Raw genomic sequence first — 26,867 nt, 5'->3', positions numbered from 1 at the left:
CCTTTTAAGACAGTATAATCATTTCAAGCTGAACAAATTCTAGTGAATTATCTACCAGCGTGTCAGGATGTTTTATACTCTAGAATAAGTCGTTGACTGTCAGAGAATCAATTTTATAAACTATTCCTGCAGGATAATTTATCATTCTACATCATTCCAGCACGACTCCTTTACAATGGAAACCTATCACATTTTTCTAATGAACGTGTTATTAGAGCCATGCTGTGTTGCGTAGTAGTCTATAAATAAACTAATGAAGAGCAGAAGTACAAAGGAACTTTAAAGGTTCAGTGTGTAGAATTTAGTGAAATCTAGTGGTGAAGTTGCATGTTGCAGCTAAATACTGCTCACTCCACCCTCCCCTTCCAAACATGAAAGAGAACCTGTGGATCCTTCAGTTGTCATATCAATTCAAATGTTTTTGGTTTGTCCAGTATAAGCTACTGTAAAAAACATGGCGGTCTCCTTAGAGAGCACCGTTTTCAATTTCACCTAAATCGTACACACTGAACCTTTACATGAAAATACTTGATTGACTTGCAAGTATTCAAAACTACAGTTTCATTCCACCACTTGTTTTTTGATTTAATCGCTCCACCAGTGCATCACTTTGAGGGTTGAGCGTGGTTGTCCTTGTCTTGTTTACCCTGAACCTTAGGCAGATCTCACCAAGGACCTGGGACTCCCAAGGGTTTCTAGGCAGCTCATGAGTCGCACCGGCCATATGTAGTTCCACATCCCATCCACAGCCCGGCTAACAGAAGTGTCCTTTTGAGGCTGTGGAGAGTCTCTGCATTCCCATTGAGCCCCATCCCCACTTACCCATTGGAGAACATTGGGGCAAAGTCCATGTGGCACAAGAAGCTGCCAGAGGTCGTTCCCTCATCATGGTACATCAACCCATTATGGAGCTCTAAACTACCACATTGAGAGTGATAGGCTTTCAACTCAGATCCCATCACTGGGTACTTGGGGCGCTGCCCTGTCTCCAACCATCCTCTCACCAGTGCCAGGGCGACGTCTGTCTCCTGCTGTTTCCTTAGTAGCTCGATGGTAAAGGGGAGCCACCCCTCCTCTTTGCTGGTGTCAAAGAATCGGCACCTCATGTTTTCACTACACACATATTAACTCATATTACCTTATTTATATTGATCCCACAAGATACTGTGGTAACTTGTTCCCACATGATAATAACTAACTCCTCTTTTGGAACTAAAGGGGCACCGTTCACATCCTCTCAGAAATTGTAGGTCTAGAACAACATTTATAAAATAAAAAATGCTTGGCCCTCAGAACCTGGTGCAGCTTCATCGATCAGCTGAACTCTGAAACGAAAACACAGAAGAGGCATGGGCTGGAATACACAGCAATGTCATTGGATGGGCTAGAAAAGAGGCCGCCGTGATTGGATGGATGAACCACCCAACCCCTCCTATGAGTGCATTGTAAACAAACATACACTGAGCATGCGTCACTGGAATAATGGAAGACTGTTTCCTCTACTCGGACTGACGATGTCTGTGTTTCTACTCCTACTACCTGTGACCTGAGAAATAAACAACCCGTCGACATTTCAGCGTGTGTAAGTTGATGTTTGTTGGTGTAGAACTGCTTCGTTTGTTGAAGAGCAAGAGCGTGCCTGAGTGCGCGAGAAAGTGATGCACAGTTTTTGCTAGTAGGTTAGCTGAGAGCGCAGGCAGCTGTCACAACCCTTTCCCCGCTGCCTCTTCGTTCTATGAACTATTATCCGGTTTTACAAGGCCACTCACAATGTCTGCTAATGCTATTTACTTGCCGTTTAATACTGAGTGTGACAGTAGTTTGGGTTTTGTTGACTACACTTCTAGTTCCCGAGTCGGAGAAAAAGCTATCTCGAAGTTAGCATGTTAGCTAGCGGGCGAGCTAAATATTTCTTTCGGGAGGCAGGGCTGTGAGTGGGCCACCGTGTTTGACAGACGTCATATTCACTCAATCGCAGACGGAGAGCTGCAGCAGTTCAGATTCGCGACCCTCCCCTAAATGTCCATGGTTACTTCGGAGTTTGCAGGTGTAGGTTTGGGGTTTGGCAGCTAAAAGGTTAAAGCTGTGTCTGTCTCGTGAGACTGTTGATGCACATCCGCCATCACATGATGCAAATGTCTACAATGAACTGAAGAATCTTCTATCTGTTGTCGATAACTGTCATGAATGTATGTTGTTTAGGGATTTTAACATCAACTGGCTGGATAAAAGTGGTAAATCAAAACTAAAATCAACAATGGAGAAATTTAAATACAAACAGCTGATTAGTAGAGCTACACGAATCACTAGGAAAAGTGAAACCCTTATTGATATGATTTTTACAAACAGGCCAGAGAGGGTTACAAAAACATATAATCTAATAACTGGCCTTTCAGATCATAATATGACACTGATGGTACGAAAGCTAACAAAAAAACGCCTAGTACACCACAACAAAACAGAAAATCTAATTCTAACAACTGCAATTCCCAAGTCAAAAGTTGGTGACTTTGAACATGACTTGAGTGTAATTAATTGGGAAAAGGTAATTAAAGAGCAAGATCTAAACCACAGTGCCAACAACTTTGTCTCAACCCTTTGTGATCTAATTGATAAATACACACAAACCTGGAAAAGCAGACCCAAGAAATTATCTCTTCCATGGGTCAACAGTGATATCCTTCAGATCATTAAAAAGCGAGATCTTGCTCTTAAAAGGTCTTTAATAACAAAACACAACACTGACCACCTTGTCTTTACAGGCCAGAGGAACAAAGTAGTGTCTGAATTACGAAAGGCCAAGACCAATTACTTCTCCAAACTCATTGAAGAGGCCAATGGTAATAGTTCAAAACTGTGGCAACATATAAACAAACTAACCAACTCCAGCAAGCATAAACACCCCAAAATAACCAGTCTGAAAGTAGGTGATACTCTTATCCATAGTAATGAGTCCATTGCAAATGTTTTTAATAGCTTTTTTTATTGAGTCTGTACAAGAGCTGGCGAGTAATTTTAAAGCTACGGAATCATCTACCAAAGAATTTGACAATGCTCATTCTGACTCCTTTTATATTAAATTGGTATCTCATGATAAAGTTGAAAAGGTGATCACAAACATGAGTAACTCCAAGTCAAAAGATATTCATAATCTTCATGCTGCATTAATCAAGAAACATCAGAGCTACTTGTTAGAGCCAATCACTTACTTAGTTAACCTGTCTATACAAACCAAAATATTCCCAGAAAGCTGGAAAACTGCAATAATTACCCCTGTTTATAAATCAGGAGACAAGGACATAGCGAGTAATTATAGGCCTATTGCTATCCTCCCTGTTGTCTCAAAGGTTCTGGAGAAAATTATAGCTGAGCAACTAATGGAACATCTAGAGTCTAACCAGCTGCTTCATCCACAGCAGTTTGGGTTTAGACAGAAATACTCAACTGAAACAGCTAATTGTTATTTGCTTGAAAACATAAAAGCTTCAATGGATAAAGGAAATGTTGTTGGGGCAGTGTTCCTAGACCTAAAAAAGGCCTTTGACACGGTAAACCACAGTACTCTAATGAACAAGTTAAAATCGTTCAAAATGTCATCAGAAGCTCTGCAGTGGTTTGCATCTTACCTGGAGGGGAGAGAGCAATGTGTCAGGGTCAATGGGGTCAGGTCCCATCTGCGTGCCAACAGCATGGGTGTACCGCAAGGGTCTGTACTTGGTCCACTGATGTTTTCTATGTATATCAATGACCTACCAAACTGCTGTCCGGGGTCCAACTGTCAAATGTATGCTGATGACACTGTTATCCATGTGTCCAGTAAAACACCCAGCTTAGCAGGTGAGCACCTGACACAAGCATTACTCAGCATTTCAAAATGGCTTGATCTGTCTCAGTTGACCATTAATGTGAAGAAAACCGTCTCTATGTGCTTCTCCATCCGTAATAGGCCTATCACCGATGTTTTCAAGGTACGGATCAAAAATGAATTAATTGAATCAGTAAATGAAGTAAAATATCTGGGCATCATCCTGGATCAGAATTTAAAATTTGTTACGCAAATTAAGTATGTTGCAAAAAAGGCAAAACTAAATCTAAACTGTTTCTGTTTCATAAGAAGGGACTTGTCATGTCAAACGGCCAAATTATTTATGCACGCTATGATATTTTCTCATTTGTCATACTGTATCACATCATGGTCACAAGCTTCTTCTACTGCATTAAAACCTATCTTCTCAATATACAAACAGACAATAAAAGTCATGGATCGGAAACCCATGAGATGGCATCACTGCGGCATTCTAAAAAAACATAACCTTTTCACCTTTGATAACTTTATTAATTTTAGTCATCTTCAATTGTTTTTCAAGTGTGTAAATAACCATGTGTCACCACAGTTGTCTGAATTGCCCATCAGACGTCAGAGCTCTCGTCTGGCAAATACACGAGCCTCCATCAATGGTGATTGTCTTGTTCCCATGCACAGGACATCTTTCGGTCAGTCTGTCTTCTCTGCAAAGGGGGCAAAACTATGGAGCCTCTTGCCCACTAGTCTAAAACTACAGACTAACAGCAACACTTTTAACAGAGAACTAAAACAACGGCTCAAATCAAATCAACAGTGCTCACACAAATAATTTACAACTGGTTATTGTTTGATCATGCTGCCTTTGTTCTCTACGTAGCCTATATATATATTCAACTCATTATATTGCTGCTCTGTACTATACTGTATACTGCATTGTTACTATTTTTAATTATCACTATCAGTTTTTTATCAGTATTTGATCTTGCTTCTGTCTTGTTCAGTTTCTTTTGTTGTTTTCAAAAAGCCTCCTGTGGACAGGTGATGTAAACTAGCATTTATGCTAATACACTGTAAACAATGCATCTGGTACGTCCAATGACATTGTCATGTCCATGTCCAAATAAAATCAAATCAAATCAAATCCGAGAACTAATGTGGTCAAGATGGAGTTTAAGGTCTTAAGTTACGTAGTTGTCACGATAATTGTAAAAATAACTGACAGTTCTGTGTTATTACACGGGCATGTGCTTTGACCATTTTGGATCAAGTTTTTCCTGTTTTCATAAATAGATTAAAAGTGTCATTCAGGTGTGGGGTGCTTATTGAGCTCGACTTGGTCTAATATGTTCTAAGTAGGGATAACTTTTCTTTTGGAGCAAAATTATTCCTTTCTTATCAACAAATAGTTTAAATCTAAAATCTTACAGAGTTTTAAACAGTGCATTATTTGTATTTGTTAATCTAGTCCTGTCCAGATGTGGTGGTCTTTGAGCTAGTGGTGATCTAGATTAAACAAATAAATTATGAAAATTGAGGTAAAGCATATCCGACAAGAATTTGAGCAGCAGTAAGACTGTAAATAAGATATCAAGTACTTAACTTATTTAGTAAGTTAAGTACTAGAATTTGTCCGAAATTGTGATCTCTTACCTTTCTCCTTTTTAAAACTCATTAATTGTAAAGCAACTTAAGCATTGAGGCAATTATGACAGTCAGTGATTGCACTGAACTCTAATAGGGTGGGAGTTACAGGGATCCCTGTCTGAAAAGTCTCTAAGATACTGCTTTATTGTGAGTCAGACAGTGTCAAACTTGTGACTGTCTGAAAAGTCTCTAAGATACTGCTTTATTGTGAGTCAGACAGTGTCAAAATTGTGACTGTCAAAGTAATCTACATATTTATGATCATGTCTGTGTTTTCCACCAAGCAGATTTAAGGTCAAACAAACAGTCCTAAAACAAGATGACCACTGACTCGCAACCCCAAGGCATCGCCCCACGGATAATGACGTTCACTCCTTCCAAAGAGGAGTTCAAGGACTTCAGCCGGTACATTGCCTATATGGAATCACAAGGAGCACACAAAGCTGGAATGGCAAAAGTAAGTAGCATCTGTTGTGATTATGATCTTTGGTGTTGACTGATTATCGGTCCTTTTAATGTCATTTTTAAGATATAGCTTATACTGTTCGTTAATTGTATAATATATAGTTTTACAGTAGTTGGTATCTAGATGGGCCAAACCGATGTATTACCGATATTGGGGAGTTAAATATTTCTGATATAGAAATTTTCATTATCAAACCATTATGATAAGATTTTATAAATATCTGAAGATTAAAAGAAAGAAAATACAAAAAATAGTTTCAAATTGAATTAAGAATACATTTTTTCTGTAAAATGTAAATTTTGATGGACATCTGTTTAAATATTGTATTGATCATTTTATACATCTAAAAAAATAAGTAAAACCTATTTGTTGCGACACGTTTCCAACAGCGAAAGGTTTTTTCTACATTGTTTATAGTGTCAAATAAGAATTTATATGGGCAAACATTAATGCCAATACCAATTTGTTTTTGAAAAGCTCATATTGACTGCTTTTTAATTAGCTAACGATAGTCAATTATTCCCTTGTTGTTAGTGAACAGTGAACAGGCCAGTCAGTTCAGACAATACATAAATATATGGAAGAATGATGGATGGACATTTCCATCTTTCCGGCTTCAGATGAAAATACAACCCATAACCGCAAAAAAATCCATGACAAAATAGAAAATTAAGTCTGTGGGTATACGTTCTGCTGATTGATAAGTGGGTATATATCTCATACCTGCCTACACCCTGCATTACTCCCCTGGCAACAAGGCCAACACATGCCTAGAAACAGCATAAGAGTCAAGAACTTAATTAAATAAAATGTACATACATTGCATACCATTTGGTATTTCTGAAAATCTGCTGTCACAGAAAACTCCTATGTATGATCTTATCTGATAAGGACGTATTGAGCTTCACTGTACGGTACCAAAGTTGAAGCAGTTGTCGACAATTATGGAGGCATGCAAGTTGTCTTGATATATTTTTAACATGTCATGGTCACAGCTCTGCTGCTATCCTGCTGCTTTCATTTATTTTGTATTCCTTTTCATCTCTTCTAGGTTATTCCACCTAAAAGCTGGAAACCTAGACAGACATATGATGACATCGATGACCTGGTGATTCCTGCTCCCATTCAGCAGGTGGTGACGGGTCAGTCAGGACTGTTCACCCAGTACAATATACAGAAGAAACCAATGACCGTCCACGAGTTCCGCAAGACCTCCAACATGGACAAGTCAGTTTATTTGTTAATTAATAGCTTTTCACACAAAATATTAGAATGAAGACAACCTGATTCTTCCATAAGCCTGCTTCTCGAAATGAGACTTCAGAATGTTTCCACTAAAAATCTCTTAATATTTGTCCTTTTAGGTTCTGCAATCCCAGATATGTAGATTTCGAAGAACTGGAGAGGAAGTTTTGGAAGAACCTGACCTTCAATCCGCCACTCTATGGGGCTGATGTCAGTGGAACGCTGTATGATCCAGTGAGTTGTATTGGGCTGGATAATGCCAACAACTCTTAATTGTGCAAGAGAAACCCTTCAAAGTTATGCTGACACTCACAAACATTTCTTGTCATTGTTTTCTTGGACAGTTTAAATACTATATGTTGCATTTTCATTTTTTATGTTTTATTTTTCTTTGGTAGAGGTGAAAAGCCTCCCATTATTATTTATGTATATCTGAAAACAGAAGTGTTATTGTGACTTACAGCCTCTGCTGAATCCTTCCTTTTCAGGATGTGACTGAATGGAACATTGGCTGTCTCAACACCATCCTGGATACTGTGGAGAGTGAGCGTGGGATCAAGATCAAAGGAGTAAACACACCATACCTGTATTTCGGGATGTGGAAGAGTGCCTTTGCATGGCATACTGAGGACATGGATCTGTACAGCATCAACTATCTTCATTTTGGAGAGCCCAAGTCCTGGTAAAGTTAAACCTCTTTTTTGTTTTTCAAATATATTACAAAAGAAATACTACTTGAACATATGGGTATGGGTACATGGAGTTAATCCCACAAATTCATCATCCCGTATTATGCGTTAATTTTGACAGTTCTTTAACACAGCTGACGAGCAAGTTTGTGTCCAGATTTAAACCCAATGTTCATAGGGGATTTTGTATTAGGATTATGCATTTTCATATCCAAGGGGCCTTGATTTGGACTGACTATGGCCAGGTATTCACATAAATTTGTTATATTTCGTCAAAGAAATATTTATTCTACTTATAATGAACTAGGTAAAAGAAAGAGCATGCCCTGGAGGTGGCATTACTAAACCGCCATACATCAGCTATGTCAAGGTTGTGCCTATTTGGACAGGAATTGTCTCTTAGAAATGCTCTGATGCATAACAAGAGAAAGTAAGGAGTTTTTGTTGCTGCCATATATCAATCAATCAATCAAATTTGATCTATGTAGCCCATATTCACAAATTACAATTTCTCTCATGTGGCTTTAACAAGGTGTGACATCCTCTGCCCTTAACCAGTCGTTTGTAGTCAGGTAAACTACAAAAAAAAAATTCTAATAGTGTAAAAAGAAAGTTGAAACCACATGTTAGGGATCCCTCTCCCAGGACAGACAGAAGTGCAATAGATGTCAAGTGTAAAGGAGAACATCATCAAGAGAAGGGTATTAGCACTATTGATAAGAATAAACAATGAATAGGAAAATATAAGTTACTGGGTTTTCGTATCTGGTAGATGAGAAAAGAAATTGGTGAAAAAAAACAAGATCGTCCTATTTAGGGATGTAGACACAGGCTAGAATAGCTGGGTGTGTGTAGTTTACCAACAGAAATGACATATCACCCAGCCTAGTAACCTTAAAAATTTGCTGCAGTGAATGGGGTATTTTTTCTCATCATAATAGCTACTAACCCTTTAAGTTGATTTGAAGTTGGATTGACACATCTGACCAGGCCATTTCCTACCAAGGTGAAAGTAATCAGACAGCGTGTGTGGGTCTCTCTTATCCTGCAATGTCGGCATTAAGCCGTCTCAAATGCGAAAAGATTTTTTTTTTTTAATTAATGATAAAGTGATTGAGCAATGTAACATCTCCGCCTACGAATATAACTGGGCAAAAATCACACCATCTCGTACTATTTATAAAAAAAACAACTCAAGTTGAAGTTGTTTACACAATATTAATTTCTGCTAAATAATTATTGATTGATGAAAACCCTGTCATATAGTAAAGGTTCAGATACAATAGGGAAACCGCACCAAGATAAAACCATCTGTTTCAGTTTTATTCTTCAAAGCAAACAACAAGCCAAGGTCTCATCCAAAGTAGAACATGAAGGCAACGTTTGCTCTTCTGACATTATCATATTTGATGAACTTTTACTTTTTCTGCTCAGGTACATTGTCCCACCAGAGCATGGGAAAAGACTCGAACGACTTGCCAAGGGTAGGTTGTGGAATCTTGCAGAACTTCTTAGTTTGAATTTAAAATGCTGCAACATGCACTCACTGACCATTCACACTCTTGTTTCTTTAATTTTTGCTCATGGGTGCCACCTGTCTCCATTATGTCATACTCTATGGTCTAAAAGAGGAAGTCAAAACAGCTTTCAGTGAACTTTTGTACTGTATGGAAAGTACCTCTGAGACCAGAACAGCAATTATATGTACTCATCCCATTTAGAGTTTAAATTAAATACATGAACCCAAGCACAGTGTGTACTAATGATGTAAGTGGTTTCCTCTATTTCCAGGTTTCTTTCCAGGAAACAATCAGAGCTGTGAAGCCTTCCTGCGCCACAAAATGACTTTAATTTCACCATCAATTCTGAAGAAATATGGCATACCATTTGAGAAGGTGACCATTTCAATCATTAAATAATGCAAATGTTAAAATACAAAAATTTAAGTAAACTTAAATGGTGTCAACCCTTTTAACTGCGGATGTTGTTTTGTTTTCAGGTCACTCAGGAGGCTGGGCAGTTCATTGTGACTTTCCCGTTTGGTTATCACACTGGTTTCAATCATGGCTTCAACTGTGCTGAGTCCACCAACTTTGCCACACAGCGATGGGTTGATTATGGAAAACAGGCAACACTGGTACACATGATCAGCTGTGAATATTAATATAGTAATTCTTCACATATAAAGGCTCCAGCCATATTTAAATATGTCTGAATTACTCGAAAGAAAACTGTCAACCTTAACAATAAATTAAGCTTTCATCAGAGCATTATTTTTCTCTGCTCTGAGTACCACAGTTCAATCCTGCACTAATGCCTTTGTTCATTCTCCCAGTGTTCGTGCCGCCAGGACACAGTGAAGATTTCCATGGATGTGTTTGTACGCAAGTTCCAACAAGATCGTTATAAGTTATGGAAGGCAGGGAAAGACAATGCTCCAATTGACCACAGCAAACCCACACCAGAGGCTGCTGAGTTTCTGAAAGAACTCCAGTCTGAGCCTCTAAAAGACGATTCTAGTGAAGCTGGACCTGAGGAACACACTGCTCCCATCCAAGAGGACAGAAGGTCTGGATTTACACTCGCTACTTACACGTCTTCATAGGCAGTGGCTTGTCAATTGTAGACAATGTTAATGATCAATAATCCATTATTGAATGCCTTAAATGTCCTCCACGAAGCCTTTACGTAACCTATTTACATCACGATCAATATCAATCTTTCTTGATCTGAATACCATGGTGGAAACTCCGCCTACTGGTAACTTTTAGTTCAATTAGAAAAGTTTCAAGGACTAAAAGTTTCAGGAAGGTGGCTTCTGATTCCATACACTACAAAACTTGGCCTGTACTGAAGAAGCATTGTTCTTAAGGCTTAGCCAACTATCTGCAATACTCATCACACTTTTGTAAAAACCTTTAACATAGGAAGTACTTTACTGTGCATCACAGCTGATCTGGGAACAGTGCTCTACCACTTAAAGATATGGACTAGGTAATTGAGAATGGTGATTCAGTAAGGGGACCGCATTGGAAAGACTCAACCTCACTCAGGATTGTAGCTTGACTGTCACCATCTCATGAGTATGTGTTTGAGAACTGTCAGTCTTAACTTATGTCTGCTATCCATCAGTTCAAGGCTTCAGACTGGGACAAAGCGTCAACTTGAAGTTGTTGAAGATGTCAAACCTGAGCTGATCGTGAAGGAAGCTGAGGAAGTGGAGCCAGAGAGAGCCAAGTTCTCACAAAAAGAGTCTCCAACTAAAGTCCCTGTCAAGCCAGATAAAGGTACTGACTACACTGTTAGTAAGGTCTTTGTTTCAAGATCAGTTTCCGGTCTTTTAAGACACAAGCCTCTCAGCCATAGCTCTGGTTGACCTGATATAAATATGTGTTGGTGTTGGGTCATTCTATTTTATAATTAGAATTGTCTAAACTGTAGAGCCATAACATAGGTGAATAAGAAACTATACAGTAAACCAGTGGTAACCAACCTTTTCAAGTCCAAGATCACTTTATGTACAAATGTAAGTGGAGATCTACCAGCCGATATCTCCCCCAAAAAAACCTTAGGAGGATCATATTTATTGTATTTGCAATTTATGTTACAACAGGCTCAATGTACGAGCATTCATACAAACAAAAGAAAGACAGTTATGCATCTTAAAATATATTTAAGGTTTTTACATAGTGTTTGCCTTGAATATGACTTAAATTTGACTTCTGTAGTTTCTTCTTTTAAAAAGTAGTCCTATTTACTCAAATAGACACACGTACTAAACAATATGAACATGTGCATCTTCCGCTACTGCAATTATTTCACAAGAAAACCCCTATTCAGAGTGCTTCTATTTTGAAACGGGTATAGGAAGTGTTTGACAGAATAAAACTGGTCAAATATGTGTTCAACATACATACAAACACACAGGTTGTGTAGGGACAGGTGCCACAATCTCCCTGGATTTTGGTACCCAACAGTATTTCTAATGACCACTGAAGCTTTTTTATGTAACTTATTTCGTTATAAAAATTCCAAAACAATATTTATATGTACATTTTATAGAGCAGATACTACAACTGGTAACTCGTAACACTAGAAGTTCTGCCTACTGGTTATTTGCTGGCTTAGTTAACATCTGCTTTTGAACCAGGTCATATGAAAGGGACACAGATGAAGAGTTGGTAATGATTATGGGGCAATGAGTTAATTACGAGGTAAACCTTACAGAATGTAATCACATAACTATCATAAATGAGAGGTAAAATCCAAATATTAAAACAAGGCTAAGAAAAAGCATTACAGTTACTTTCCTGGCTCGACGGGAAACCAAATTTGTCTGAGGATTAGCTAATTACTGTATTAATGAAATAAGACTGCTTCCGAAACAGATCATTTAACAGATGATCTGACTATGTGACATAACCTTTATGAATAGAAGAAAATTTAAATTAAAATTAATTCAAACAAAGTTTGGACTTAATTTCCGCATAATTGGCATAATTTTCACATAATTTTCTTCTACACTGCAAACAAAACCAAGACTAACGCCGGGTTAACACCAGACGCAGAAGCTCCAATTCTGGGAGAACAGCAGGAAAATATAAAGTATGGGATGCATACTCAATTATTAATATCATATATATAATATGACATTCATATCGTTTAAAATCGATTTTCTGTGTGTTTTCTGGCACAATACTCTGGTGAAGAGTGAAATAATAGACCAGGCAGCTCGCGCTCTGCACCGAGCCAAGGGCTTCTGCGTCTGGTGTGATCCCTCAAGTATAGCAAACCGGAAGGAGAGGCATACACAACAGACATTCTGGATTAAATGCCTGTAGTTACATCAGTAGTTGCAGTAGTATGGTACATTTTCTAACTTTTTTTTTTTCAGACACAGGAATTTTCAAAATTGAGCCTAAAAAGGAGAAAGACACCAGGCAACAGTCCAAATCTCAGTGCAAAGCCGGCGTTAAGAAAACTTCAAATAGACGGAGCCAATCAAAAAAAGAGAGCAGCGAGTCAGACGACGTCTGTCCTTCTGAGAACCAAGTGGTTGCTCTGACATCTGACGAGGCAGGCAACAGTTTGGACCCTCAGCAAGGCACCGGCTGCAGCCCAGCACACAGGCTGTTCCAGAGAACACTGAGCCCTGCAGACGTCTTGCACGTCCACAGCTACGCCAAAGGAGACTACGGAGAGGGCGAAGCGCTGCCCAAGGAGGAGAAGAAGAGTGAGGGCATTGACAACGAGGCGGAGAAAGACAATAGACCAGTTAGCAAAGCAGTGAGATACAAATGCTACACACACACACACCTAATACCTATAACACATGTTAATGAAGCAGAGCTCTGCTTTCAGAAAGTGCAAAAGTTGTTAGATCTTTCTGCACTCTTTCTGTTGTGAACCTTTTCTCCACTGGTTAAGAGAGGTTTATGAAATCTTTGTAATGACGAGGGATGGATACTCACTAATAGTTACTCTCAATTTGTATCCTCCTGTTAACTCTGTGTGGGCTCCACAGATTGCTTGTATTTCAACCTCAAAACAAATGACTCGTTGCACTTGTGGCAACAAGCATTGTCTATAGAAAAGTGTAAACACAATTGGCATTGGCTATAGAAAAGTGTAATCGCAATTCTAAATGACCTCAGAGTTTATGAGTTATACAGTCTTCAGAATTTCAAACCCAGGGCCCATTAGATACTGGGATTCAGTTTCATCTTTAATTAAGACTTGAGTCTTGAATCCATAGCAATGATCGAATTACTGTCTTCCTATAGTTTTAACTTGGTGTTTTGCCTTTAGCCTCTTCAGGTTTGCTGTGTAAAATTACACCAGCATTGCCAGGTTTGATAAATGATAAGATGACTGTAGGTCACATGACCAGTTATCATAGTTTTAATTTTCTCGTTATCATTGTGATCGACCATTTTTTTTCAAAGGTTTACATCAAACGTAAGGAAAACATTTGATGACAGAATACAAAGCTTTGTTAATATTTGACAGTTGCAAAAATTGCACCATTATACACACTTTAATCATAACAGGGAAACAAATTAGCTGTCATATACAAGTGACGAAATAGACAATTGCTTTTGTAGTTGTCCCCAAAACCACGTAATGGCCCCCAAGGGCCCAAATCACCTATAGCAGGGGTAGGCAACCTTTACTATCGAAAGAGCCATTTCGCCCCCTCTTCCCCCAAATTAAATCTTAAATCTTAAGCGTAATCTGTCCACGCAGAATTAAACTCTATTTTCCTCCCAGAATTTTCTTTTCTGGGATTTATCCATGATTAGTTTACCGAGGCCGGGGGTCGGAACTATAGATTAGCGACCTGCAGGGAAGAGCGCCGGGACGTAATAGGATGTGACGCATATTTTAGTTGCTGAAATATTAAAACAAAACATGAGAGCAGGTCAGACTGGAGGCCGACACAGAAACTGCAGATCGGTACAAACCACCTCCAGCTTCTACTCTGATCAGGAAGCTTAGGCGCTGATCTCTGATCAGCTGAGACCAGAGAAACTTGTTGTTTTCACTGTTTCCACTGTTGAGAAGTAGCCGGTCAGTCACTGAGAGGCTGCTCCACGTGAACGAGCTCCGATCTCACTGTCTCTCTGAGCGAGTGAGCGGGGCTTAGGGCAGGGGGCGGAGCCCCGGCTGTGTGTGTGTGTCGGCTATTTGGGAGCGCGCACACACACACACACACACACACACACACACACACACACACACACATTCATCCGCTCCTGGTATTTCATGATGGCCTGATACGATGATTATTTAAAAAAATGAATGTGAACGTGACGTTCACTCACGTTCATCATATGAAAGAACTGATTTGTTAAGTTCACCGTTGGCGAAAAATATGCGCAACATGCACTGTACAGAGAGCCACTGCAGAGGGGCTGAAGAGCCACATGCGGCTCCGGAGCCGCAGGTTGCCGTCCGCTGACCTATAGGGAGATACGATTTAAGTTAGTCAGTTTTCAAATGATGGAAAATAGCTCAAATCTTATGTTTTTTTAAGACATGGTAAAGTCATTTCAGTGTCTAGTGGTTAACTTTGACCCTCACTCAAGAGGTTCCTGACACCAACCAGCTCCCACTTTGCAATTGGAGTTGTGTACATTCCCAGGATGGTCTTCTGGAAAAAATTTCCAACATGGATATCGATTTGGTAACTGTCTCCAGCAGGTGCAAGAAGAGGTGGCTGATGTTGGAGATGTACTATCAGAGAGTGATCTGGGACAGCTGCCAGGCCACCATCCACTCATAAAAGATGGCATGAGTGATGACGGTCAGTAACATCAACAGTAACAACTCCGGTGGGATCCCAAACCACCACAATCGATATTGGCACTCGATATGAATGAAAGATTTGTAGGTTATACTCTGTGTATTTGTTGGTTAATCTAATTATGAATTTTAACTTTGTGGTGTGCAGAGGCTCCTGAAAAGTCTCCCCCTGTAGAGGAGGGTGGTCTGGAAGGGGAAAGCTGGGCCAAACCCCTGGCCCACTTGTGGCAGAGTAGACCTCCCAGTCTGAAGAAAGAGAGAGAGTACAACCAGCGCATGGGCTCCAAACCTCCATTCTGCTCCATTTGCATGTTGTTCCACACATACCAGCAGGTATGTGCACCAAGGCAGACTAGCAGTCTTCTGTGCAGCTGCACCACATGTAGAGCACAGAACAGCAAGTATCTTGTAGTAAAACAAAAATCTCTATTAAATCCTTTATTGGTGGGTATTATTATGGATAACCTTGATGATGGGGTTAAAAAGGTGACAATTTCAGAGTAGAGTTGCTAGCTGGCTTGTGGAAAATATAGGTCCAATGTATGGAGGATGGCCCTCACCAGTGAACAGAAGGAAGATGGAAAGAACGAGATACCTATATTTTTGAATGCGCCTCACACTTATCCAATAGCTTAATAGTGGTAAAACACTAAAACATGAGAAAACTCCTTTGAATCTGAGTTTTGGCAGTTGTGTTTAGTTGTGAAGTATCTATGAACGTATTCCATCATAATAGCTTTAGATTAACTGCCTTTTATACAGTTCAAAATCATCTGTAATCTAAAAATCAGCATTGGCTTTGATGCTGTTTTGTTTATATTTTTGAGTATAAAAAAACAGATTGTCATTGCCTACCTGTGACATCAACCAAACATAAAATTGAACCGATGATAAGGATAATGTGATGTGGATTTACTATACAGAGCAATTCAGTAAGTTGACCTTAAAAAGATGTTCATTTTCATTATATTCTGTGAGTCTTGCAAACAAATGACAAATTCAATAGTATGTATTTGGCCCCAATGACAAAGGCTGATATTGTTTTAGCATTGCCTGTTTATAGTTTTTTGATAGTTATGTATGTACATATTTAAGGAATAAATGTTATGGTGGGAATAATAGGAATGAAAATGAATATATATCACCTTTGAAAACACAGTTACAGGTGCTTTACTAATGCTTTACTTTGAAATAAAGTTAATTAAAAGTAATTTGATGATCACACATCATTTGAGCAAAATAGTCAAAACAATGTTTAATAAAACATTGTAAAATGATATAGTCAGTAAGATCAGAACTAAGAAAAAGCCCGCCGATAAAAATGTGTCTTAAAAAAATATTTAAAAGAGGATAAGGAGACGGAGCTCCCCTGTCAGATTGTTGTAGAGTGGGACCACAGCCAGGAGTTTGAAATGGCTAGTAGGGCCTTTGCTGAAGTCCTCAGAGCATATATGGTTTTGAAAGATCTGAAATTATTTATGAGCAAGTCTAGAATGTGCCTTAAAAGTCAGCAATAAAGTCTTAAAATCTATTCTACAAATGTACTGGAAGTCAATGAAAAGAAGTTAAAATCAGAGGAATTAGTTGTTTCATCTGGATACAAATGGTTGATCTTTGAGAGTTTCCTGAAGTTTAAAAAAAACAACCGAACGACTGTGTTCAATATTTATGTATTGACTGTTTCAGGATAAAAGTCATCATGAAGGTCTTGTTAATGTTTAGCTGCTAGTATTCTTCTCTTACTAAATATTTGGCAACGGAGATTAAATAGGACAATAATTGGAATGGTTTAAATGAGAGCAAAGTAAACACTGTTAGTATTTATTCAAAACAAGATATTACTTTTTACACATTGTTTTAAACTTCATGTGTCTGTGCTTTGCCTGCTGTCAGACTGAATGTGCGAAAAATGTGGTCAGCCCTATCATGGTGCCTGGTGGGCGGATGCGGACCAAACCTCTGATCCCAGAGATGTGTTTCATCACTACCACAGAAGAGGACTCTGAGTTAGAGCAGCAGCAAGTCACCGCTCATCTAGAGGAAGATGGAACCAGCCTCCTCATCAGCTGTTCTCAGTGCAGTGTCCGGGTCCACACAAGTCAGTACACGCACTCACTCACACACACACAGCCTAAACTGACCAAACGTGTTACATAATTCCAAGCATTAGTGTGCCCTCCTCACACACAATATTCATATGTGTATTTGGTAACCACAGAAATGTGTTTCTGTAGAATTAGACAGCAGAACACTATCTGTGGGAGGCAACACATGCTAACAGATGCCTTTACATATACAGACATGACAGTGATCTCAGTCTGTGCACCAGGGAATCAGACTGTGTTCTTGTGTTTGCATACTCCAGGCTGTTACGGTGTGGATCCAGCCAGTGTGAGCAAGGAGTGGAAATGTGCTCGCTGCAAGGCCAACGCCATGACTGAGGTTAGTGAGCACTCCATAGTCCATTTACTCTACAAGTCATATCCGTGTTTAATTAGACCCTCCCTGGTAGTTCAGTGGCCAATTTCTATCTGACAGTCAACTCTAATCACAGCAACGAGGATTATCTACATATCCACACAACATTCTGTATAAAACGTTATCTGCCAACTTATAGTTGTTTTTTTGCCAGTCAACAGTAAAGCCCACAATTTATTTTCATTCATATAGTTTGTTAGTAGTGTAGCTAAAACCGAAATGTGATATGTCTTTGATAACAACACTTGAGATGAAAATGGTCAATTCAACTCAAACACCCCTTCATCGGCATAGTGACTAGTTGGGTGAACTATGCCTTTATAAGAGGTAGAGGCCCCCACACAGCCTGACTCAATCGTCTTCCCCTTTTCATCTACAAGCAGAGTAATTATAGTGAAGGCCTTCTGTTCACTGTGAGCTCAGCTCTGTGTGACTTAATGAATATAAGCACAGTGCAGTGTTAATTTTGGCAGCTATTTTTGATTTAGTCTTAGTCTTTTGACGAAAATGCATTTTAGTTTTAGTCACATTTAGTCACATTTAGTCATTTTTATCCTTCTTAGTTTTAGTCTAGTTTTAGTAGACTAAAACAAATTACATTTTAGTCTAGTTTTAGTTGACGAAAACGAATTCCATTTTAGTCTACTTTTTGTCAAATTTAATAGCCACATTAAACTCCTTTTCTATAAAAACATATAGCTGCAGCTGCAGTTAAAAATATATATTTAGTTTTAAATGTGAAAACAAAAAGTGAGAGCAGGTCAGACTGGAGGCGAACACAGATACTGCAGCTCGGATTAAGAAGCAGCGGCGCTGATCTCTGATCAGCTGAGACCAGAGAAACTCTGTGTTTTCACTGTTTCCATAGTTAAGAAGCAGTCAGTCACTGAGAGGCTTCTTCAGGTGTACTAGCTCTGATCTTGTGTCTCTGAGCGAGTGAGCGGGGCAGGGGACGGAGCCTCGGGACCGGTGCACTACCTGGGAACGCACAGACACAGAAACACAGACTCACTCGCCCGCTCCTGATACTTTATGACGGCCTGATACGATGATGTTAAAAAAAATGTTGTGACTAGTCAACCACCAACATTTTCGTCTCGTCTCGTCAACGAAAGTTAAAATTAGATTTAGTCATAGTTTTTATTTTCAAAGATCCGTTTTCGTTACGTCTTCGTCTCGTCTTCGTCATGGAACAAGGGTCGTTAACGAATATATTTCATCATCGCTTTCGTCAACGAAATTAACACTGGCACATTGATTGCACGAGACAGTGAAAGAATATTTAACGTTTCTCCTGTAACTCCAGTTCAATAAATAAGGAGTAAAGTAAATGAAAGAATGAGATATTTATATATACAAACACACTCAGAGACAACAGTTTGACCGAGTATGTATGAGGTAGGCAAAGTAACATGATCCTTCAATTACTCAAAACTGTAGTTATATAGATTATGTTATAGTAAAGTTTATCTTACAGTGTCTTTCAATTATCAGCTGCTGTTTTTTTTTATAGGCTGAAGAAAAAAAATTACTACTGTAACAATGAGAGAGATTTAGCTTGTTATTGTTTGTCTGGGCAGTTGAAAAATGATGTGCCCTCTTTGCAGAATTGCTGCTTGTGTTCATTGAGAGGTGGGGCATTGCAGAAAGCCAACAACAACAAGTAAGTAGCTTCTGTCATCAGGAAAAATGCCTGAAAGAACACATTGAACAATAAAAAAAATGTTCATGGATAATTTTGAAAATTTGAACCACAGAAACGGTGTTCAATGTCAACAAAGTCTTAAGTTTTATTTAACTGAGGTCAGATGTGAACTAACGTCGAGTTCAAACTACAAAATGGCTTGCCCAATTTTCCAGTCATCAACAAGTTTTGGAAGTCGCTAGTAAAAGCCCTAGATCGGAGCCAAATCAGAGTTCAATCGGCAGAATTCAACTGTTTGTGAACTCTTCACCCGAGGGGGTCACTGACGCATTGCAGACTCCTACTAGGTTTCCAGCAGTCTAAATATCTAGACGAGTTTGAAACAAATATAGCCTTTCAGAGTGCTGGACAGGGTGAAGCAGGTGAAAGTATTTGGAAGATGCCACCAGATTTTTCTTTTTATACAAATTCATGTCATGTTAGAGAAAACAAGCATTCACCATGAACGTGAAGGACAGGGTTGGTTTCTCTCCGGCTCAGATGCGTTCGGACAGCTAGATGCGGCCCAAGTTGCTCTCTATTCTTTACAAGTCTGACGTCCACTGAACCTTTCACCTCCCCTCCAGCTTGTTGTGTCATTCTGTGAACAGGATGACGCCGGGTTCACACCGGGCGCAGAAGTAACGCTGAAGCACCGCGCTAATCCCTAGCGCGCTTGGCTGTTCACACCGGACGCTGAAGCGATGCTGAAGCGCTGTGCCACGCTAATAATATCACATACTTTTGCTGTTATCAGCCTACAGTAAAAACGGCATTTAATAATTTTTTTCAAGCATATACTTACTTGTTGCTCCAACATTAACTTAACATTAACTGCGTCTCGGGTGTAAACCCGGCGTGACACAGAAAAGCAGGAGGATCAGTCAGACTCACTATGTCCCTTCTAGTGTGAATTTTCATGATTAAATATCGAGACCAGAATTACTAGTCAGGGTTCCTCCTGGTAGAAGATTGTGTGACTTCCTTTCGCTAGTCATTTGTGTAGAATACATTCATAGTAGTAGTTTCCTAGTTATTTGGAAAATAAACAGTAAAGGCAGAATACTAGAGCTGTTAGTTTTTCTAAAAATCATGTTTGAAAGGATTTGACGACGCCCAATTCGTTCACAAACGCAGTTAGACAGGGTTAAACACTTGAATTTCACAGTTCCCCACAGAATTAATTTAATCTACAGCTTTAACAGTGGTGCACGTGCACGTGCACAAAGGTCACTCTTACAAACTGCATTGTGTTCATTAAGAAACTGGCTGGACAAAATATATTACGGCAGTCCTCACCTTTGATTGTCAATTGCTTATCAGATGTTCTGGTGTCCACTCAGTACGGCTTTGCTTGATGGCATCCTCCATTTTTATGTAAAAAATGACATAACATAACTGGCTTGCTCTACTGATCCGTCAAGAAGCAGGCAAGCGGGGGCGCCCTTAGCTCAGTTGGTAGGGCGTCCCCCCCATGGGCCTAGGCCAGCAGCGGACCCGGGTTCGATTCCAGCCCGCGGTCGTTTCTGCATGTCACTCCCCTCTCTGCCCCATTTCAACTCTGTCTCTCTCTGCACTATCAATAAAGCATAAAAATGCCAAAAATAATTCTTTAAAAAAAAAAAGAAGCAGGCAAGCAAGATCAAACTTACATTGACTGCCCTCTGCTGGATCAGGAAACAAACTACTAAGATGGTCTGATACGCTTCTAGACTGTATATTTTGATTTCCAACAGGTCATTACAGGTGGAACACCGTCTTCCCCTTCCAATGATTGTTCAAATATTGTATAAGAAGTGACATTGACAATGGTGACTTCATCAATTTGTGTGTGTGTGTTGCAGGTGGGTACATGTGCTGTGTGCTGTAGCTGTGCTAGAAGCACGCTTTGTAAACATCACCGACAGAAATCCTGTGGATTTAAGTGGAATTCCACTGCAGAGATTTAAACTGGTGAGTAACAGTCACACTTATGGATCAGGTAACAGCCCACATGAGCAAATATAGGCTAATGGGGGTTAGTTATTACAGAGGTTGTATTCTCATGACCATAAACAACAACCACGTGACCATTAACAAAGAGCTTCTTAATAAATGGTAAATGGTTTTGTATTTATATAGCCCTTATCTAGTCTTGATGGCCACTCAAAATAACCTCCTAATTACTCCTCATTGATAGTAAGTAAGGATTGTTGATGATGAGTAATCACGCCAGCAGTACTGCAATTTCTTGAAGGCCTATTGGTCTAACAAGATCTATGACGTGTTAAGGATTCATCTGTTCTTGACCAATTTCCTTTTTTCGTCATTTCTAACCTGATGCAGTTTCTTGAGGCCTGGTTCCTTTTTTTCTTTCTCTAACAGAAATGTTACTATTGTAAGAAGCGGATGAAGAAGGTGTTGGGCTGCTGTGTGCAGTGCTCCCATGGCCGCTGTCCTACTGCCTACCACCCCACCTGCGCACAGGCGGCTGGAGTACTCATGCAGCCGGATGAATGGCCCTTTGTGGTCCACGTTACCTGCTGTCGACACAAAGGCCCCACTCAGATTGAAGTAAGGAACCACTGAGAATCTGATAATCTCTTCTTCAGGGACTTACTGTATGACTAAATGGAACCTTTTTCCTCTGCTTGTACACCATTGTCCAGTACTGGTAAACTAAAATACTATAATAAAATTATATAAATTTCAGAGATTAGTGAAGCAGTTTCTAGTCAAAAGCCCTGTCCCAATTCCTCTCCCTTGATAAAAAGTGCCCTTCGCTGGGAGTGTCCCTCTCCAAACAGAGCCACAAGGAATAAGGCAAAAAAATCTACCACCAGTGACTGGAACACCACTCGCTAGGTCATCAGCAGCTAATCAATGTTATTACAGTGGCAAACAATATCAATTAACAACCGTTATAAACCAACGGATGAGTCACAGGACACACTCATATATTGATCAATACACAGTCAGTCAGCATCTTTACATCTGTTACTTTAATGTAATGTCAGTCCTGTCTATAGAAACTTCTGCTCTGCACTGAAAATGTTAATTCATGAGCAAGGATTTTTTTTTCAGACTTCATACACGGCACAAAGGAGTAATGAACGTTACACGTTTCTGTAACTCAGGCTGTTTAAATGCTTGTTTTGAAAGACTGAAGAGGGATTTTCCTGAAACATTTACAGTTATTCCTTTACATTTTCATTTGCTAATGAATTAAAATAATATATTCCACTGGATGTACGCATTTTTTCATGGTACTTTCATATTTCATAGTTGCATTTATGAGTATTTTACCAGTAGCCGTCGCCATGTTGAATGACTTTGTTCGTTTGTAAAGCATTCAGGATTTTTTGTCTCTAGGGGGGTTCCTGAATACACTACGGTTGAAGGGTGTTTGAAGGGCTAGATAGCCACTACCCCTACATTACATAGAGAAATGGGACAGCACTACCCCTTTACGGCCACGTGCAAAATGGAGGGGTAGGGCCAAGTTGTAGGGTTTAGGGGTGAATTGGGACAGGGCTAAAATGTGATTTCTTTAATCTCCTCTGACAGCGCAATAAAGCCGCCATGCACGAGCTTACTGTGGGACAGAAGGTGATATGCAAGCACAAGAACGGCCGCTACTACCAGTGTGATGTGGTGCAACTATCTATAGAGACTTTCTTCGAAGTCAACTTTGATGACGGCTCTTTCAGTGACAATCTCTTCCCTGAAGACATTGTGGTAAGTCTCACCAATTTGATATTGAAAGGAAACAAAAGCTAATGAAGCGTCCTGCAGTTGCATTAATGTGATCGATACATTTACCCACATCACATTTGTAGTTTATCTTGTCACTGAATCCTTCCCTACATCTACATGTAAAGCGAATGTTCTTTCTCAATAATTCCCAATTATATTTTTAGATCACTTACTGCATGTCAACATCATGTACAAAGTATCATTAAAATATGCCATAATCAAGATCAATGCGTATGAGAGGACAGTGTACCAGAGGCACCAAATTAGGGTCTGGTTTTTTTCTGCCAATTTTTTTCTTTGGGGTTATACCCCTGAAATCTCCTAGCTGGTTACTTTTCTCACTGTCTTTAACTCCATATCCTTGTGAATGGAGAGCTCTTGCTGACCGCATTTGAGTACAAGCACAGGGTTTTCAGTGTGATTATTACAGAATCTGTGTTAAATCAGTATGTACTGCTCTGAAGATGACACTTTTGAATAAAGAAAACATGATTTGACATGATTATTATGGATTATTATGGGGAAAAGATGTGGCAAAAAAACACTATTCGAAGGAATTAGAGTATGAAAAGACTGTTTGGGATAACCTTGTTTAGTAGCAGAAATTACATATCCCTAAATATTTTAAAGCTCGACCATGATTTTAAAACAGTTTTGGAAAACGTATGGTTTTGATTTGATATTATGTATGGTATTCGATTTTGATATACCAGAAATTCAATGTTTGAGTCCTTCGTTTGCCATATACTGGTCTTCCAACTCTGATGATGTTTTTATTACATTTTCTACAAAAGTAACATATTTTAAGAATGAATATTATCCTTTAGTTTGATACACAAGGGGATGACACTTTTTTCAATATTTCAGTCCATTTTTACTCTAGAAACATGATATAAATATCTATGTCTTGGTTCTGTTTTCTAAGAGCACTAATCTTTGTGATTTGTCAGAGCCGAGACTGTGCTCAGCTTGGACCCCCACCCCAGGGTGAGGTAGTTCAGGTGCGATGGACAGATGGCCTTGTGTATGGGGCTAAATTTGTGGCAGCTCATGTCACCCAGATGTACCTGGTAAGAAATAAATGTTTTTGTTGTGGGTTTGTTGTCACATATTCTCCAACGTCTCCTAGGGTTAATCCTAACCCTAACTTTAATGTTAAAGTGCTTTATGAACAAAAATCCTCAAAATAGAACTAAAATGTCCCTTATTTTTAGGATTGTCTTCCAGTTCAGACAGTTAGGAGCTGCATAAAAGTAATAGAATTTTTTGTGAAAACGCCTCTAGGTCTTTACTGCCAAACAGATACTCACAGAAAAGCTGTTCATGTTCACACTTATTTGGCCTCATGCAAGAACATGTTTGCATTCTCATCGTAAATTTCTCCCTCATTTGCCAGCAACTTTTCAGAGACTGAAGTCCCGATTTCACCGAACAACTAAAGCTTCTTCGTAATGCTGTGTCGGGGTAACACTGTCACTGAGTTAGATACAGTTACAAAAACGTCTTGTCACAGAGAGGCAATTGATGACTAACAGGATATCATGTTAAGGGTTAAGGTTTGAGGTAATATTACACTGCCATGTTTTCTACTGGTGCTGGATCAGACAGTGGAACATGTTGTGCGTCTCCTAGACATCACAACATTTAGCAGCTACACTGATAGATGTAGAATGACATTAGGATTCATATTGCAGATTTAAACAAACATAAATATGAGGTGTAATTTATATGTTTGTTTAATTGCTTCAAGCTAATGGAATATACAATTCTCTACTCCTACAGCAGGTCGGGACAACTCATGAAGAAACAAATCTCAAATTATAGAAAATTTGTTAAACGCTACAAGTTATGCTAAATCACTCATAGGCCTGAATCTGAACAAATCTATTTGTACAATATGTTCTTGCGTGAGGCCCCAATGAATTTTTTCCACTGTTGATGTGATGTTGGATGCTTTTTTTTTCTTTCTTTGTTGCCGTTATTCAGTCTCAGTGACTTTATTCTGTGCCACATATCTGGAATGCAGGTGGAATTTGAGGATGGGTCACAGCTAACAGCCAAGAGAGATGATGTCTACACTTTGGATGAGGAACTGCCAAAGAGAGTCAAATCCCGACTGGTGAGTGCAACAGCTCACACACATTTCCATCCAGTATGTTCTGTCGCATTATATGGGCTCATTGAACATAAAATGAATGTAAAACCAGTGTAGACAGTAAAAAGATGTGGTGGTGTTGTCATGCAGCCTTGTGTTTTTCTCTGCAGTCGAAAGCTTCAGACATGAGATTTGATGGGATCTTTGAGGAAAAGGAGATCATCAAGGAGTCAAAGAGACAGAGAGTGATCAACTCGCGTTACAGGGGGGACTACATAGAGCCTGTGATTTACAGAGCCATCATGGAGTAACCCTCACTCCCTGTCTGCTCACCCACACAAGACCAGCACTGACAGACTGTACTTTGCGCACTTAACATAGCAGCTAGCCACTGAGGCAGTGTAGCTCCATATGACTTTCTTCAAGATCCACCTTGGACTGTTCTCTACTTTTTACTTCTCGCTCCGCCATCTTTGATAATGTCAAAGAGAATTCTGTTTGCTTTCTTTGTTTTGAGTGTTATTAAGGAAAAAGCCGCTATGTTTTCCATAGGACTCCACACAGAGCTGAGTAGGCTGATGTTCAGCCCTGTTAGTCTGCAACAGTAGGAAACAATATCAACATGGTATTTCACATTCAGTAGGAGAGTAAGGCACATATAAAACAAAGATAAGATCAGCATTGAACTTGATGTGTACTAAACATTTCAGTGAACTTGAGCGTTAACCGAAGTTTATAGGATAATATAGTATCATTTTTTTTTCTTATGCCATCAGTGCCTATGATGTGGTGTCCAAAGCTTTCCAAAAACCATGAGTTGATTTATTTGTACTTGCATATTTACAGTTTGTATATGTTCCCCCCTTGTATTGTGCCCTAAAATGGTTGAATTAAAGTTCAGTGTGTAGGTTTTATGGGCATCTAGTGGTGAGGATCCAGGTTAGAACCAAGTGAATACCACTCCTCTCCCATTCAAGGGTTAGGTGTGTCTTCTCCGGGCTAATGTAGAAACATTAGGGACCATCATGATGGGCTGCTTCTGATGTAGACATAAAGAGCAATTCTAAGGTAATGAACACACAATGATTCTTAGTTTTAAGGGATCATACACTAATGACAACAATCACAAATATTATATAATACATTGTCCGGAAAGTTCCTGTCCCCTCCACAATATTTGATGTGGCTAAATTATTATTTTTTAAGTCTTAGATTGGCCAAATGTTGTGTTGCAATGATGAAAGATGCTTAGGGTTGCTTACTTATTATTGTTATAACTTATTTTCTTTTCAGTTTATCTGCCAAATATTTCCTTAATTAATTGACTAATCATTTTGTTTTGCTCATCACAATTTCCTATCATTGAATAATATATAATCATCTTTTCAACAGCGAGAATCCACTTTATGTTAGTTGACAGCAGCTGTGACAGTTGCTTTAAAAGGATTGTGTTTTGGGTGAAACATGCAATAAACCAATCACAGCTCCATCTCCCATTTTATTTTAATAGTCAGGTTTTGGTGGATTGCTATTAGAATGTTGGATTTTCCAGAAAGAGAGAGAATCTTTCTCTGCAAAGGAAACAGCTTAACTTCCTATAAAAGCAGATAATCTGTGTTTGTGTGTAAAAAGCAATGTTCAGTTGTTGTGCATCCCCTATATAGATGCATATGTTAATGAGCCTTAGAATAAAATCCTGCACTTCAGAACAGGCTTTTTTG

The 26,867-nt window shown here is 39.2% G+C and overlaps 1 protein-coding gene and 1 long non-coding RNA gene across 4 annotated transcripts in view; one reads left to right on the top strand and one right to left on the bottom strand.

The window, feature by feature from the left end:
* Window positions 1-26,867, bottom strand: part of LOC133960548 (uncharacterized) — a 383,773-nt gene that overhangs the window by 94,657 nt on the left and 262,249 nt on the right. The gene's annotated exons all lie outside the window — the stretch shown is intronic.
* kdm4aa (lysine (K)-specific demethylase 4A, genome duplicate a) lies at window positions 1,463-26,855 on the top strand. Of its 3 annotated transcripts, none has more exons than XM_062394921.1 (22): window positions 1,463-1,582; window positions 5,737-5,906; window positions 6,967-7,142; window positions 7,280-7,394; window positions 7,649-7,842; window positions 9,284-9,333; window positions 9,641-9,744; window positions 9,849-9,986; window positions 10,185-10,417; window positions 10,982-11,136; window positions 12,744-13,135; window positions 15,050-15,155; window positions 15,303-15,487; window positions 17,048-17,252; window positions 17,520-17,596; window positions 19,240-19,295; window positions 21,161-21,269; window positions 21,681-21,869; window positions 22,863-23,033; window positions 24,002-24,121; window positions 25,078-25,170; window positions 25,317-26,855. In XM_062394921.1, the coding sequence occupies exons 2-22, from the start codon at window positions 5,769-5,771 to the stop codon at window positions 25,455-25,457; spliced, it is 3,147 nt and encodes a 1,048-aa protein (XP_062250905.1). In that variant the 5' UTR covers window positions 1,463-1,582; window positions 5,737-5,768; the 3' UTR covers window positions 25,458-26,855. The 3 variants fall into 3 exon arrangements, with proteins under 3 accessions (XP_062250905.1, XP_062250906.1, XP_062250903.1); XM_062394922.1 differs by having other exon boundaries at window positions 1,474-1,582; window positions 5,734-5,906; window positions 15,053-15,155; XM_062394919.1 differs by having other exon boundaries at window positions 1,474-1,582; window positions 5,734-5,906.

This window comes from Platichthys flesus, chromosome 9 (assembly GCF_949316205.1).
Source record: "Platichthys flesus chromosome 9, fPlaFle2.1, whole genome shotgun sequence".
Lineage (NCBI taxonomy): Eukaryota > Metazoa > Chordata > Actinopteri > Pleuronectiformes > Pleuronectidae > Platichthys > Platichthys flesus.
The sequence above is the reverse complement of the archived record's forward strand: the minus strand, read 5'-3'. Positions and strand labels throughout refer to the sequence as shown.